General features: G+C 34.7%; 1 protein-coding gene across 1 annotated transcript; it reads right to left on the bottom strand.

Annotated features, from left to right (window-relative positions):
* Nucleotides 1–5,465: 5,465 nt before the first annotated feature.
* On the bottom strand, nt 5,466–7,957 carry PSP (3-phosphoserine phosphatase). Its single transcript, XM_079080883.1, has 8 exons — nt 7,616–7,957; nt 7,090–7,318; nt 6,873–7,005; nt 6,686–6,793; nt 6,496–6,589; nt 6,272–6,421; nt 5,951–6,004; nt 5,466–5,840 (listed from the first exon to the last, which is right to left on the bottom strand). The coding sequence occupies exons 2-8, from the start codon at nt 7,307–7,309 to the stop codon at nt 5,715–5,717; spliced, it is 885 nt and encodes a 294-aa protein (XP_078937009.1). The 5' UTR covers nt 7,310–7,318; nt 7,616–7,957; the 3' UTR covers nt 5,466–5,714.
* Nucleotides 7,958–17,745: the final 9,788 nt, after the last annotated feature.

Raw genomic sequence — 17,745 nt, 5'->3', positions numbered from 1 at the left:
AGATTTGAAAGGAAGTAGGCTTACCCAGGGCTTCCATAACTAGACTGATTTGGGTAAGTTGGCCGAGTAAGCTACGCGCCCATTTGAGAAACTATTATTTTCCACATCTCTAACATTAATCCAACATGTAACTGAAGATGGAAATCAATGTCAATATATAAGGATGGTAGTTTTCACATCTTATATGTCTCCTCTAAATGTTGACCAAACAATATTATGGTATTGACATTCTTCAAACAAGTTTACATAATTTTAATTTTGTTATGCCTTTTTTATGGCGCAATGTGAATTATCTACTAAATGGTCATGATATCCTAAATAAAAATTCTGACTACTAAAAAATAAATTTAATGTAAATATTAAGGAAAGGGTTATAAATGAAACATCTCTTGTATCAATTATTTGAAATAGACTTTTAAAATAAAAATTTTGTGTTACTTCGTAAAACAAAATCATTTTCACAGAATAAGGAATGTGAAGAACTTCATAAATGCAGACATTTGAATTTTTACCAAATAATATAACTCTATGTATGGTTGAAGAAATAGAGCTAAAAAGAATTTCAGATTAAAGAGCTTTAAACGAATTTCAGATTAAAGCTTCGAATGATGACAAGAGCTTTAAACCAATTTCAGATTAAAGATTGACATTTGACAATGCAGGGAAAAAGGGGTTTTGTGCTTGAATTTTAGTGGGTAATTTGGGGGTTTCTTCTTTCTTGTAACAATTGAAACAGTTATGAAATTATTCTAAGGTTTTTCCAAATTAACAGCATCAAAATTAACGGCCTCAGCCACCAATCCTTTGAATTAATTTTATATCATTTTCTTGTTATAACGACTTTAGAAAAATATTTTAACATGTAATTCCTGAAAGATCTTTAGCCTACACACTATCATGCATCTCTAACAGTTCATATAATATGCACAACAAGCATTTCTCCTGAGAAGACATTCTAACATGCATATCATAATATAACACATATAATATATCAACACGCATGGGTATTCTAGGAATCACTTACTTGAAGACTTATTGCACACATCACAACCTTTTTCTTTCTTAAAAACTTTTTAGAAAACATTTTTATAAAAAATATTCTCTTATTCCTCAGTTTGAGTTCGGACACACCCAATGCTAGCCTAAATCCCTCAAACCAATGCTCTGATACCAACTTATAACATCCTTAAAACACAGAGGATTTTTTTTTTCATTTTTATTATACAAAACCATCCATTTAAATTCCGAATAATAGTATTAATATACAAGATCCATAGATAGTAATGAAAACATCAGAGTAATAATAAGCATGAAATCCCAAGATAAGTGTAGATGCGGTGCAATCATGTCAAGATCTTCCCCTTGCTACTAGAAGTACCTGAAACATTTCAAACTAACAATCGTAAGCACGAAGGTTAGTGAGTTTCCTAAAATACCACACATCATACAATAATGGGCCTCACCTAACAAGTATATAACATGCCTCGCCCAATAAACATATAAACTGGCCTCACCCAATAATATATAAACGGGCCTCGCCCAACAACATATAAACGGGCCTCGCCCAATAGTATATAAACGGGCCTTGCCTAACAACATATAAACAAGCCTCGCCCAACAATCATACAAACATACAAGAGTCACAAAGACAACAAGCATCCTATACAGTATAGTGAGAAGACCCGCATGATCAGACTCTAAGTAAATCATAACTGCTCACGAAAAAGCGCAAGGTCAGTCCCACAATCACCTAAATATCAAATAAGAGGTCAAACCTCACTCTGAAATTCAACTCCAAAGTCCAACTAGATTTGAAGGCCAAATGTGACAAAATATGAAACCAGGACAAGATAGAGGCGCCTCGCGCCTATAAAAGGGCACCCCGGACATGGCTAAAGATAAAATAATCGACTTTGTCTTAAATCAGAACAAATTTGAAAGTCTAGAAAGCGTGTCGCGCTACCTCACAGGCGCCTCGTGCCTCAGCTGAGTTCCATGTTCAAAATGACTTAATTCATTAAGTTACTATACCCAAGTCTCAGATTTGTTCCTAAAAGATGCCTTAATGGATAAAGTTCCCAACTTTATCCATTATCAAGCCCCCAATTAACAAGATCTAGCATTAAAGTCCTTAAAAGTCCAAGATTTCATTTTTATGCATGGATAAAGCAAAAAAGGACATGTAAGCACCAAAAGTCCCAACCAAAACTTACATCTGAAACATTTAAGAGTCCAAAGATCATGGAGTTGTCCAAAATCCATAGATCAAGGCATGAAGGGACTAAAACTTCATAAATGAGGACATAAACACTAAATACTCTTAGATCATAAGGTGAAAATCAATAAAGCAATGAACATTAAGACTTACAATGGTCCATAAACACAAGGAGGGTTGATTCTTCACTTACAACAACACCCAAGGCCAAGATTTGATGATTTCCTTCACTTTTTGCACCAAAACACACACAAAAGTTGATGAGAGGAAAGTGGATGGCTCATAAACACTCAAAAGAGCTAGAGTTTCTCCAAACGAACATTCTAGGGTTTGAGAGGCTGAGAAATGACCAAAACGGGTAAAGGTTGTTTAAATAACCCACAAAACCCTAAAACCCGTCAGGGACTAGGCCTAAAAGCGCTTCGCGCTCCCATACAGGTGAGTTGCGCCCTATGTCCCAACCCATGTTGAGCCCAATTGTGTTTTTCAGATTTCAACGAATTATTCAAACAACCATAACGTCTTCGTTCTAAACCCGTTTTTAGTAATCTTTATATGCACGGAAAGCTATTGATTAGACCCACAATTCTATCCAATTACTTTTGACTTAAATCATACTTAACTTTTGGTTCTGATACACAATTAAAGGGCTTAAATCATTTAACCAATATTATCAACATGTAATAAAGTCCAAAATATATCCCTTGAAGCCCGAGACCTTTACTTGATCATAGTCTATTATCCTGAAATAAGAAACATCCTGAAACTGGATGTTACAAACAGATATCAATAGATTAGCAACCGATGTTGATGACTAGTTACATATTAGTGATGGATTTGCTAGAGATTAACGATAGATTAGTGACGGATTATCAAAAAAAAAAACCCGGGCCCTTGCACAACATGGGCCCTATGTGATCGCACACCCGACACCCTTAAGCGCCAACCATACCTATGATTTAGAAAACTTACAACTTAACAATTTCAACCACCTTTTTTATGGGCAAATTCATCTTAACCATTTCAATCGCACCTTCTTTTATTTTTATTTTTATATGTTTTTTTAATATATCTTAACCATGATTTTAAATTTCAAGTTTTAGAGTCTACTAGTGATTTTTTTATTAAATAAATTCCAGTTTTCTTTTTTACTCTGTGAAAAATATTAGCGCTCGTGAATTTGGATATATTCACTAATTTCCAAGTTCTTTTATGTAATAAGGTGTCCTTTGTGTAAAAAAAAAAGTAGCCATGCAAATTCATGGACTTGTTAACGACTTATATGGTCATTTAGTGATTCGAGGAAAAAAATGGAAAAGTGGGTACATATAACTTCAAAATATGATATTTTAGTGAAAGACTCTTTTATTTTCATATTATGAATGATGAGGTGATGTCAAAGTTTATTATGTATAAGAGACTATACATAAAGTCTATATAAAACCTATAAAAAGAATTAGTGGGAATTGTTTAACTAAGACCTTAATTAACTAGTGTTATACGTGTTTATAGAGCGATGAAACGATGAGAAAATAAGTTTGTAGAGTTCATTAGAATATTTAGGACCAAAACCGTAGAATAGTAAACAAAACATTGAAAGTACAATGTTGTTAAGATCAAATATGAATAATCTATCTTCTACTTTTATTCTATTTTAGTTTAAAAACGTAAGTATGAGTCCAAATTTCTTCCCTTTTCTTGATTATCTTATCATGCAATGGAATGCAAGGTTAGTGACATATTGGATAGTCAATTATATCATTTGTCCAACTTTAATCATTAAATTTTGATAAAATTACATAAATGGTCATTTTAGTTTATTAGAGATCACAATTTCAATCCCTGTTAATTTTTTTGATAAACATGGTGATTTTTAAAACTTACATTAATGGTCCTTAAGCCACATAAAATGACTAATATATCATTTTTGTTTTTGTTTTTGTTTTTTTTTATATATTTTTTAACTAACTTTTTATTAAAAGGAAGTTAACAATTGATGGGGCCCACCACCTCCTCCCTCACACACACACTTCATCCTCATCACCGGCTTTGTATATCTTGAACTCGATTCGCAGAAGGCATGGGTTGATTCTTTGAACTGCATGGTGGATGCCTTGAATGCGATTTACGATTTCCGAAATTGATTTTCCTACTTCAAGAAACCCCAAACCTCGAATTGGTTTGTGATTCTTAAACTAGTTCGAGTTGTAGAAGGCATAGGTTGATGCCTTAAACGTGAGTTAGTGATTTTCAAACTCGATTTGCCTGCTTCAAGAAACCCTGGACCTTGAAATTATTTGGGGTGAAAGAGAAGTTGGAGCGAAACTTTAGTTGACAGTGGCGACGATGGTTGTTCTAGTGATTGGATTTATTTGAAGATAAGCTTTAGAGACTCTCTATGTGATCCTCCACCGCCCCTTCATGTATCTCCTAGCTCAATCGTCGATTATTTCTGTTCCGATTTTAAAAGCTTGGAGTGATTCCAATTCCGATTTAGACAGGTTTCGATCCCCTTCATGTATCCCCCAACATCCACTTGTTCTTTATTTAGACAGGTTTCGATCCAAGTGGAGGCATGAACTAGTTTATCTAGGTATGAAGCAAATCAATTGGGTCCGATCAGTTAAAGAAACCAAAGTAATGTTTTTGTTGGGTTCAGTTTCAGGAACATCAACATGATTAAACACGACTTATGTTCCATTGCCTCAATAACCTCTTTCAAAAAGCTTCACTTCACCTCCGACAACCTATAGATTTAATACGCTACATACACCTTTCAAAAAGCTTAACTTCACCTCTGGGTAACCTGTATCACACCTACATGTAGAATATAAAAGGAGACAGAGGGTTTGAAGACCGGAGGTGGCGGTGTTGAAGTCCTATAGTGGTTGGGTTGAAGCCCGACGATGGAATCATATTGTAGGGTTGAAGAAGGCGACCATCGAAGTAAACATGGGAGAAGGTTTTCGAGAGAGAAAAGAAGAGATGAGGAGTGGGATGGGGTTTCTATTTATTTATTTACTTTTAAGTAAAATTATATAAATGAAAAAAAAAATTAAATGGAAAGGATATAATAGTAACTCTAGATTAAATTTGTAACAAAAATAAACCATAGGAATCAACCACAAGTTTTAGAAACCACAAGTACCATGTTGTGAACTTTGATAAACCACATGGACCATTTATGTAATTTTATCTTAAATTTTGATTAAAATTTTAGTCGACTAAGGCTATGGTTTACCCTACAATATAAACATAAAATCATTTGGGACAAAGAAAAAGAAGATCCACATGACTTTGGAACACAATTATAATCATAAAATCTACCTAACCAATTCTAAACTTCAATCCCCTTGTTTCACCTAATTAATTTTCTTCTCTGAAATGGCTATAAACAGTTTAACAAAGCATCTACCAAACAATATAATTTAAAAAACTTGCTCACCCATGAAGCAAATCATATAAATCATGTTTAACAATTTTTAAATCGGGTTTGAAGTTATTCCAAAGAGTTTATAAGGTCTTTGAAGCTGAACACTAGCCAATCCGCTTTTGAAGACACAGCCTCCCTAAGCTGGACACCACCATAGCAAATAAAAAGATCCGCACATCCTGGTCTTCGAGCCTATTTAAAAAAAAAAGATAATAATAATAAAATAATAATATTAATGGATCTCTAAAGTCAAATCACTTTGTCAACAAACCAAATAGATTTTGATTTCGAGTTATTCTTACCTCAAGATCAGTCGCACCATCGCCAATCATTACTACCGTCTTGTATCCATGAGTCTGACAATTTCATTAACTTTGTGTTAAAAATATTTAAAGGGCTTAATACATTAAGCACTTTATCCAGACACATATATTGCGTGTTTCTTTTTTACTTAATGCATTAAGCATGTTTTAATAGGTCAAGTGAGACAAGTATACAACAATGTAAAACACCATGTACTCAAAATTCAGACAGTTTATTTGATTTAAGGCTATGTTTTGCAGACTAGCTGAAAAGTTAGCTGATAGCTGTAAATTTAGCTGACAAAAAAAAAAAAGGCTAACCTTTCTTATTAGTTCAACTGCAGTTGGTTTTCCTCCGCTTCTAGAAGTTGGCTCATTTGCATCAAAACCAGCAAACTCACCAGAACTCTTGAATAGCAGTTGATTGGCGAATATATTTTCCGGTTTTACCCCTAGGATTGATGCAACCGGCTACCAAAATACATCAAAATAAATAAGAAAATAAACATTAAAAAAAGTAGTTATTTGATTAATGGATGGCTTACATTGATCATTTGACGAAAACCTCCAGAGATGAGGTATACATCTTTACCACTTCCCTTGAGCTTCTCAACCAATTCCATTATGCCAGGTGAAAGTCTACCAATTCAAAATAAAATAAAAGTCAACCATTGCATATCTCATATTTCCAATTTATTAGGGTTTTCATTTGAGAGGCAAGAAACGGCAACATACTTTGGGGGCCTCTTTTCAAGAAAATCTTCAACTGTTGATAATGAAGGTTTGAATAGAGAGAGTCTTGTAGCTAAGGCTTCTTCAAAAGGCACTGAACCACCCATTGCTCTGTAAGCAAACAATCCAATTAATATAATCATAAAAATAATTTTTTTTAATTAAGCACAAAAGACATTAATGATTTAACCTAGCAGTCCATTCAGCAACAGCTTTCCCAGCTCCACAAAACTCAGCAAGTTCATCAATGCCCTCATCCAGACACACAGTGCTATCCACATCAAAGCATACAGCATCAGCTGTCTGCCATAAATCAAGAACATCTGAAGTGTTCAAGAAGGATCCAGTTAAATCAATGCTATTTCGATTAATTTAATAAAAAGTGAAATATATGATGGATGAAATACCTTTGGAAGGTAATGTATTGTCGAATAGGTCTGATGAGGAGGCTGTTAATGGCTTAATGGAGCCAGCTTTTGAGTTGGGTGATGTGGAAGGTCCCATCATTCTGATTGGACCATAAAAGATTCTTCTTTTGCTCGATGTATATGATGGAAAGAAGGGGGTGTTTCTCTGATTACCATAAGCCCGAATAGGAATTATTCGCGAACAGATCAATCCTTCCATCAAATTCCTCTGGCATCAGGAAAATCAATTATAATTATGGTAAATGTCACTGTTGTATACAAGTTGATTTCTAGACAGAAAAAAATAAAACGAATTAACTGATTATAGAAGTATCGTATCTTCAAAAGCAAATACCTTTAACGCTGATCAGATACTTAAAACAAAAACCCTAGAACAAGCATTCAAATACGCACAAAAACTTGAGGGAAATGGGTGAAATTAAAACCATGAAACAAACATCTGTTGAAAGTGAAGCAGAACCAAAAAAGAAAGAACATCGAAATCGAAATCGAAATCAAAGCTTACATGAACAATTCGAAGATGTGGAAGTGAAAGAACTTTCGGTTGAAGAATCCTGAAGACGTCCTTTGAGTTCTTGAATTATTGTGGGTAGAAAAGTGGACAAATTTGAAAAAGGAAAAGGCTTTGATAGAACGCAGAGACTTGTTTACTTTCTAAAATTCGAATGTAGATCTCATTCGGGTCCTACTAAAGAAGGTATCCAAACTGCATCATAGTCTTCTTGCTTCGAACGTTTGTGATTTTTAAGTTTGAAATTGAGAGTTGGGGATTTCTTGGATCTCACCAACCACCGGCGCTCTGGTTTGGTAAAAGCCCAACTTTGTTAACTTGATACATACATACAACATTTTCAACTAGAAAATGAAAAAACAGTCATGCTTTTTAGGACTTTTTACTAAAGCGATAATGATTTAAAAGGCAGCATATTTTTTGATTTTTATATATTTGGTCATTGAGTTTTCGATTTTTATATATTTGGCCATTGAGTTTTTTTCATCAATATTTACCCTTTCAACTTGTTAAGCTGTACACGTTCAGTCCTTATGACCGATTACTATAAGTTAGCCTGAAAAAATGACTTAATAAAGTAATATATTTCTCATTTTGTACACATTTAGTTCTTAATTTTTTTGTACACATTTAGTCCTTAAGAATTTTTTTGTTTCAAAATAAGTCATTTTTGTTTTTGTACTCATTCAGTATTTATGAATGATTTCTTCAGGTTTTCTCACGACATCTTACGTGGGACAATCATTGATGAGGTGTTTGCGGTTGTTGATGCTTATGTTCATCGCGATCTCGATTGTTTGGTTGTGTATGTCTTGTGGTTTGGCTTAGGTCTTGTGTTATGAACATCGTAACTTCTTCATACGATATCAGATTTTAATGATATTTATATCCATGTGTTCGTTTTTTGAGTCTACTACAACTTTCGTTAAGATTACTCTCATTAAAATGTAACATAGTTTTACTTACGATTTAAAAAAAAACAACATTCATACATGCATTCATAAAAAAAAACGTATGGTATAAAGATCGTTAGTAAAAATATATTATCTTTTAACGAGAGTAATCTAAATGAAAGTTGTAGTAGACTAAAATATGAACGCATGGATATAAAGATCGTTAAAATCTGAGATTGCATGAAGAAGCTATGACGTTCAGAACACATGACCTAAGCCACCAAGTAGTCGAGATCACGATGGACATAAGCATCAAAAGCCCCAAACACTTCATTAATAATTGTCTCACGTAAGATGTAGTGAGAAAAACCTTAAGAAATCATTCATTAGTATTGAATGAGTACAAAAACAAAAATGACTTATTTTGCACAAAAAAAATATTAATGACTACATGTGTACAAAGTGAGAAATATATTATCCTATTAAGTCATTTTTACCGGCTAACCTGGACTAGCCGGTCATAATGACTGAATGTGTACAGTTTATCAAGTTGAATGGGTAAATGTAAACGAAAAAAACTTAGTGACCAAAATGTGTACAAATCGAAAAATATATTACTCTTTTAAGTCATTATCCCTCTACAAAATGATCATTTACTCGAGGGATATCAAAATATTATAAAAGGATAATGACTTAAAAGGGTAGTATATTTTTTGATTTATACACATTTAGTCACTGAGTTTTTTTTTCCATATTTTCCCCTTGAACATGTTGAACTATTCAAAAAAACATCTTTATGACCTGCTATCGGAGGTTTAGATGGTTTCTGGCGTATTTGGCAGCTCCGACGATGCTCCGATCATTGTTCACCGTCTTCAACCTCCGGTCATGGTGTTCTTAAGCAAATCTGAAACGATTTCTTGAGCAAAACTTCGGTTTTTTGAAGAATACAACCCCATAAACGATTTAATGTTCGATTTTTAAGAGCAAACTTAATTTAAAGAAAGGATATCAAAGGTTTTTTAATCCGAATAAATCATCCACAACAGATCTAACAAAAAAAAAGAAATCATACACATGCATATATGGGTTTGTGTTCTAATCCAACACACACACACATATACACTCAAATCTGAAGAAGCCTCAAGAACACGATGAACACCTGATGAACCAGATAAAGATCTCAAGAACATGATGAACAAACCCATCAGAATATCTTGATAGATTTGGAATTTTTGATCAAACATCTTACAAAAACTTCATATCATGCTTCACGAGAAGGTTTTTATGGGCAACGATTCATGTGTGTGAATAAGTAAAATATGGTGGATTTTGTTTCAATTTATGGTCTATGGTTTCCTCTTGATGGTCTATTGTTTCCCAAACCGTAGACCAAAAATTGTCTACTGTTTCAGCCAAAAAGCTACTATTTCGTTTTTTTTTTTTTGGTATTTGACTACTACGTGTAGTTGTTTTTTCTTATTACTTGTTTGAATCGTTATCAATATACTATATTTTTAATACAACACCTTTTATATCAATTCATTGAAATTATTAATTATCATATGTGGTATGCATATATGCATATTATTTCTTTCTAACTTTAATGTGTTGTTGATTCATATTGACTTTCTTTTCAAATATTGGGTTATAAACAATGATGTTAAACTTTTCAATGAATTGTTAAATTCAACCACACACTAAAGTTAGAAAGAAATAATATACATATAATGATATATACATAACACGTATGATAATTAATAATTTCAATGAATTGAAATAAAAAAATTTGTATTGAAAATGTAGTATATTTGTAACATCTAATTTCCAGGTATTCATTTTGACCCTTGAGTTGAGATTTATTTGCAAGATTGGTCCCCATTGGCATTTTCGTAATTTCCGGTTACAGCGTGGTACATTGGGCATACACCTTGGTACGCAGGGCGTACCTGGTTTCGTGATAGTACGTTGAGTGTACGCTAGTGCGCATGGCATACATAGCCAGGGTGCAAACCCTAATTTTTAGGGTTTGGACCCTATTTAAGCACCTTTATAGCCTCATGAACCATCTTATCTTCAGCCCCCTTCCTCATTTTGAAACCATAAAGTGTGTGAGTGCATTGTGAAGCTTGAAGAGCCCTTTTTGGTGTCATTTTGGAGCCTTTGGTGTAGAAGGAAGAACCTTAAGGTTATAGTGTGTTTCACTCTAGACTTTGGATCCAACATTTTCTCTTCATTGTGCATCTTGTGAAGGTAAAAAGCTTCAATCTTGGTGTATGTTTCTTATGGATCTAGTTTTAGGTCAAAGTTGTCACCTTTTTGTCCCAAACTTGATCTTGTGAGTAGGAGATACTCCAAGACATTTTGAGTTGTCCTTTCAGAGGTTTTAGAGTGTGATAAGTCATAAAAATATGTTCTTGGTTACTAGTTTCTTCCCATTCAATAGCTAGTTTGTCTTAATGGGTAAAGAAGTTATGGTTTTTGGAGCTCAAAAATCAATTTTATAACATAATTTCAAAAACCGTTTTTTCCGGCATTTTCAAACACTAAGGTCTTAATAGCCATGCTAGACCATAAAGTTGGAAACTTTATGGTTAAGGACATATTTTTGAGCCTAGATCTGGATTTTGGACGTAAGTGCTTAAGGATTAAGCACTTAATGGCTTAAGTGGAGAGCAGCCGCGTACGTTGGGCGTACCAAGGGGTACGTTGCACGTATGTGGTCAGCTCCCCGAATCTGGTCAACCATGCAGTACGCCCCGCTTACGTAAGGAGTACGCCCCACGTATGTAAGGAGTACGCCCCGCGTACTCACCGAGTCAACTCGGTTGACTCAGTTGACTTTGATTAGGATTTTTACTATGGTTTGACCTAGGGGTATTTTGACATATATGATGAGATTGTGTCCTTGAATACATTAAGGTGATTTGTAGAGTTGATCTCGGAGCGGCGTGTTATTCAGTTTGCTTATCTGTTCGTGAGGTGAGTTTTCTCACTATATCCATGGGTCGAAAGCACCAATGTCAGCCCATTACTTGTTATGTGGAATGCTAGTTGTCTCTATGATGCTTGCATGACAGACAAGGATCTGGCCCCTGGAAATTGTATGAAAGACCAGGATCTGGTCCCTGACACTTGTATGTAAGACCGAGATTTGAACCTCGACATTGCAAGGAAAGACCATAGGGGGTAGCCCATGGTACTTGTTGTTGGGTTTTGAGCATTCTAACACTCCTAAGGTGTACATGCAACCCTAATAACCTTGGATCTATGTTTTCTCTAAAATACATGCAAATAAGAATTTCCAAGGTTTTCATCCTAACTAGCATAACATGCAAACTAGAATCATAATATACTAGAAGAATGACATACCTTTTGATAGTGATTGATTGCTTGGAGTTTGAGAGCCTAGCACCAATAGTGTGAATGCCTCAAGTGGAATCACAAATCACCACAAACCTTGGAACCTTGAGAGAATAATATATGTGCTCTAGAAATTAGGCCACCACTCTTGTTCACACACAACTAGTGTCATTTCAAGCATCATAAGCTCCTTTATACAGTGTGGAGGATTAGGGTTACATCCATGTAAACCCTAATACCCATGACTCTTCCTTTCCAAGGATCCATGGGTTAAAAGCTCCATGGACTATCCATGGATTCCCATGCATGCCAAGCCCATTCCAAATGAGTATTAGCCCACACTACATAAAATACAAGAGCCCATATTTAATTAGTCACCTTTTTTATCACCAAATTAATTCTAAATTAATTTATGACCAATACTAATTAAATAATATGATTTAATATTAATATATTATAACTTATAATATATTAATAAAGCATGAACATACTATTCTCAAAAGATTATCCAAACAAATTGTTCGGGTGAAGTGCAACCCAAATGGACCATGCCGGGTCGGGTCAAGTACATCTCAAATATTGTTATGGACTTAGACACCTTATCCAACAGTCTCCCACTTGGATGAGTCTAATAACATATTTGCAGATATGACTTCAGGAACCAACCGGCAATCGTAGCTCTCAAAACCCTGTTGAACTATGAAGCGTCATTTTAGATAAGTGATCATATAATCCTCTGCTCTCATGATATTAGCCGGACAAATACATGGAACAATGTCTTACTTATTGTCCAGCAGTTTGTTTCCCGATTTCCGATTTGTTTGACAAAGAACTTAATCGAACACATCAATTTAGTTCTGACCGGGCCCGGTACATAGGTCAAAACAAAATCATCGAGGGGCCCATATATCGCTTCTAATCCTCCAAGGACTAGAAGGAACAGATAAACTTCGACTCATATACTTGTTTCTACTACTTGTTGAATTATACACAAAGGCACGTTTTATAACATCAAGTTACTGATGCGTTTTCGTGCAATCAATGTACAACCAACTCATAGGTAACAACTCATATCTCTAGGTTTGAAGACTTATATGATATTACCGTCTCACGATCACTCGAGATAAATTCCATGAAGTGATGCAAGTGAGCGTGGGTTGAATCCAATACTCATAACTTATGAGCACTCATGAGTGTTGTAGCCATGTCCAACATCTTAGACCTCTACAACCAACTCATGACAGTCTTGATTCATATCTACTTCCAACATATGACCGACTGTGGATGCTTTGAATAACTTAATCATTCGGAAAGAATAACCTAGTTATTATGGAAGTCAAAACATGCAAAGTGAAACACAAGAATAATTGAATCCAATATGGTCTCAGCACTTATGAATATAAATAAAGCACCTTTTATTCATCACCATATTGATTCCACATTATTCTGTTTCGATTTATCAACTTAACACTTGAATTAAAACAATAGTTGTCCCATGCTCCAAGCATATACACTATGTTTTCTAAACAATAGTCATGACATACACCAAGTATGCACACTATGTTTGTCTATGATCTTTTTACTTTGTGAAGTAGATCAATTGAACATGATTCCAATGATGCTCATTTCACAGTCCCAAATCCTTACCGTAAATGTAAGAATACCAAATTCTTGTCATTTACTGTAATCTGTTAGATTCCAAACTTATATGCATTGATCCTTTTGCAATGACTATGCACAAAAGTCACAAAACTTGTCAACAGTCATTACAGAGTATTCCAAAGGAGATCAATTCCATGGAAACGAAGTCTCATATTCAAAGTACATTGCTTTGAACATCCTTCTTGCATAAAAGTTTCTAACTTTCTCATAGATTCTTAATATCCAACTCCCAGTATGGAAAATTTCCATATTCCCATTTTGATTATCATATCTGAACAAGAGCTACCTCTTTTCAGAATATATCTATATGGTCCTTCCAAATTTTAACATTATACTTCCAACTGTCCCTTAGCAACCAATCTTTGGTGAGCCTTATATTGTCCTCGACAATTTCTTAATCATTTTAGTCATATCCGGTTCTATTTCTTTTTCCCTCTTAATGCTCTAAGCACTTTGAAAAATTTATAACGGATAAATATTATAGCACATGTGACCGATCCTATACCCGAAGCATATGGGACACGATTCATGATGTCTCACATAAAGACCTGATACTAGATCAGTCTTTTGCTACAATATTTTTATTTGCCATGTTTTCAAAAATCGACTATGAAGAGGGATGTCGTAATCATAATCGAATTTGAGAACGCAATATATATATATATAATTTCCTTATTTTGAAGCATTCCAACATAAAACTCATATATATGTCCTTGACTAATGATGATTAAAATCTCAATCTAAACTTTTTAGGATTGAAATGAAGTATAATCTCCTCTCCCTTAATTATAGCAAAACAACCTTTTCCAAGTGAAAATCTTGTTTTCTATAATTAACAATACTCATCATAATTGATTATGCTCCCACTAGCATGATAATCATTTAGCACAACAATTATGCTCCCACTAGCTTTGACATGTACTCAGAAATCTACTTCTAGAAATCAATACTTAATTGACTTTCATCACCAAAGTTCAGACTTCTGATACGAGATGCTTCGACAAAACTTTATCTAAGCTTCTCAGACTCATACATCTTTCCTTAGATAGCTCACATGTGTGTCTAAACAATTATGAAGAGGGATGCCGTAATCATAATGTTTAGACCTGTTTGCCATTTCTCACAAGTCCATGTTAGTGTGCTGGTTAACCACACAAGCTCCACTAACGACTTTGAGAATGCAAACAACACAATTGCTATCTACTTAAAATCTACTTAGTGAAAGCGTTTCCTCACCATCATTTTCATGAATCGGAAAGAAACCTTATGACACTTAGATTTTATGATGTATGTGTTCCTATCCATATGAATTTGTCAAAACCTTAATCACAAGACAAGGTTAGTGACAAACTCAAAATCATATGGATTGAACTTGTTCAATCTTGATTTCTTGCCTCTTGGTAGCCCAAGGGCCCACCATTGCTTCCAAGTTGTTATGTACACAATTGAGAACTCACAGAACTCACATACATAGTCAACTTTACCGGAATAGGCACAGAAACAAGAATTATGTCAACACGATAGGTTACAAACCTCAAGTCGTGTGCTAGCGATAAACTATAGGTTTTATCCTTGATTAGCTCTTGAAACTTTGAAGACCTTTAAGACTCCCACTGTCCCCTTGACATATAAGTTTCTCTTTGTCAAGAACCATTTCTTGACAAACAAACAAATATTCAAGAGTCAGTGCTAATTCTTATCAAGATAAACACTTCACATAATTGGTGTCAGTTGGTCTTTGCTTTATCCAAGACATCACAACTTACCAATCTCAAATGTGCAAGAGTAGAAAACATTTTACTCTTACATTTGACAAGTGTTATAAACCTTCTTTAAGATGTGTCACTCAAGTTACAATCTTGGAGTATGACTCTAAGACTTGTTTTTGGAACGAAGTATGACACATCTTCTCTATTTTAACCATTCCAACAATTCATGAATCCTCTTCTTAGCCATACAAATGCACTAAGATGTCCTTAGAGAATCAAATTGTGATATGGTTCCATAATCATTAAGATGATCATAAAATATGATACTAAAGTACTCTCCCATCTTTTCAGATTTGAGAAACTTTCATCTTTCTGCCTAATTTGATTCTTCCCATTCGCCCTGCCATACATTGAAACTTTTCCAATGTTTTAGAATTGTACTTAAACTTGTAGGTACAACCATATTCACTAAACTTTAGTAAATCATGACGAATAGTCTTATCGATCTTTGTGGTGGACTTTGACCTGCACACACGCAGTGTACCCGATCCTTTAGTCTTTCACCTGTCTCACATATACATGTGGTCAGGGAATTAGTCTAAACTTTCCAAAAAATGAAAAATTCTCATTCATCATGCAATACAACCTGCATGATTCCAAGTTTCTGTCCAATTGAAACCTTGGGTGATGAGAATCTTTCCTTATTTGATAAATTTAGACACTACCACAGATGAAAGAATCAAATTCATTATTGCTAGAAACATATAAACATTAACTTTCCATGAATGCCATTGCAAGGAGATATAAAATAAAGTAAAACAAAATTTTATTTATTTATAAAATGCGGAAAAACTTTTCCTTACAATGCAACTTTAAATGGAAACTATGCTATTACATACTTCCTAGCAATCTATCATAACTTCTAAGTAGTAGCTCAAGAATCTGATCTTCAAACCATGCGATTGAAATCCATCTTCGCTATCAGATTCAACATACTCCTTTTATTAAGTGTCCTTCCCTTTGCTTGATCAGGCCAAACACCAAAATGTAACCGAGTCACATTTTGTATTAAGAATCATCAATAAGGAACTTAACAGAGTTAGATAGTGGACTTGCCTGAAGCAGAGTCAAACATTTTGTTTCTACTTGCTTTCAGATCTTTCAGGTATTCATGGCAGCTTCGCTTCCAATGTCCCTTCTCATGACAATAAAAACATATAGACTCTTTGGGAATGGTACACGAGATTATCACAGACTTAGCCTTTCCTTTTGCCTTTTGGTCAATCGGGTTGACCAAGGCCGATCCCTTTCCATTGGGAAGAAAAGGCTTTTCTGGACTTCCAATGTTACCATTGTCCATGTCCATGGAAGTTTGAGAAATAGACCTTCCACCCATATTTGCTTGACCATTGCGCCACATCATTTCTGACTCAGTAGCAACAAGCAAATAAGATAGATCTATTAGGGTCATGTCGTGATTTATCACATAGTAGTTCTTAATGAACTCACTATATGACTCTGGAAGTGACTGAAGAACCCAATCAATAGCCAACTTCCTTGGGACAACGACACCCAACATTCTCAACCTGTCAAAGTGTGACTTCATTCCTAAGACATGAGTGCACACAGGTCTTCCATCTTCATGTTTCATTGCTAGTAGGGCTTGAGTGACCTTGAATTTTTCAAGTCTTCGAGCTTGTGGGTCAGGGAGAATAATTGGAGGAGGTGGAGGTAGAGAAGTATGATTTCCATGAGATTTGGGAAAATCACAGTTGTCTAAACCAGACATCTACAATGGGAGATATTCAAGTTAGTTGATTTTAAGTCCTTAATATAACACCCAATAGGAAATATTAAGGCTAGGACCCAACACAATATTTTATAACTTGGAAGAGGGATGCCGTAATCCAAGCTATAAAATATTTGAAGGTAGGTGAATGACGATTCACCAATTTCCACCATGAAAAACAAAATAAATTATTAGGTTTTAATTGGATTTGAAACTCCTAGATCTTTTGAGATTCATTGAACTTTCAATGGCATGTTTCAATCTCGATTGTGCCCTTCAGGTTTTGTGACTGAGAAGCCGAGGATCACAAAACAAGGTGTGAATAACCATGCAAATTCACTTGGTACCCTTAATATTATCACCTAGTCAATGTGCCGGTTAACCACACACACTCCACCGATCTATGATAAACATTAAGTCACCCTTCGTGATCCTTACTAGTCCTAGTTAGTGTGCCGGTTAACCGCACACGCTCCACCAACGACTTGGTAAGGTATAAAGTGTGAATTTCATGGGTTAGCACCAAATTCACATTTTCCTAAAGTAACTAAGATTGGGAATAATAAAAATATTTAGTTACTTTATAATAATCCTTATACTTTTAATGAGAATTAAAGTCATTGTCCTACCCGTTCGGCTAACGACCCTCCACCGATCAAGGAAGCGGTGGGTGAGAGTGGACACCCATTAAGTTGCCATTTTATAGGC

This window comes from Lactuca virosa, chromosome 2 (assembly GCF_052849685.1).
Source record: "Lactuca virosa cultivar CGN04683 chromosome 2, Lactuca_virosa_CGN04683_v6, whole genome shotgun sequence".
NCBI lineage: Eukaryota > Viridiplantae > Streptophyta > Magnoliopsida > Asterales > Asteraceae > Lactuca > Lactuca virosa.
Note: the sequence above shows the minus strand (reverse complement) of the source record. Positions and strands in the feature narration are given on the sequence as shown.

Excerpts from the sequence above, each read along its gene's own strand:
- PSP (XM_079080883.1), bottom strand. The coding sequence starts at position 7,309 with ATGGAAGGATTGATCTGTTCGCGAATAATTCCTATTCGGGCTTATGGT. Across the intron at positions 7,006-7,089 it reads CAATACATTACCTTCCAAAG|ATGTTCTTGATTTATGGCAG; the intron begins GTATTTCATCCA and ends TGAACACTTCAG. Across the intron at positions 6,590-6,685 it reads CTTGAAAAGAGGCCCCCAAA|ACTTTCACCTGGCATAATGG; the intron begins GTATGTTGCCGT and ends TTGAATTGGTAG.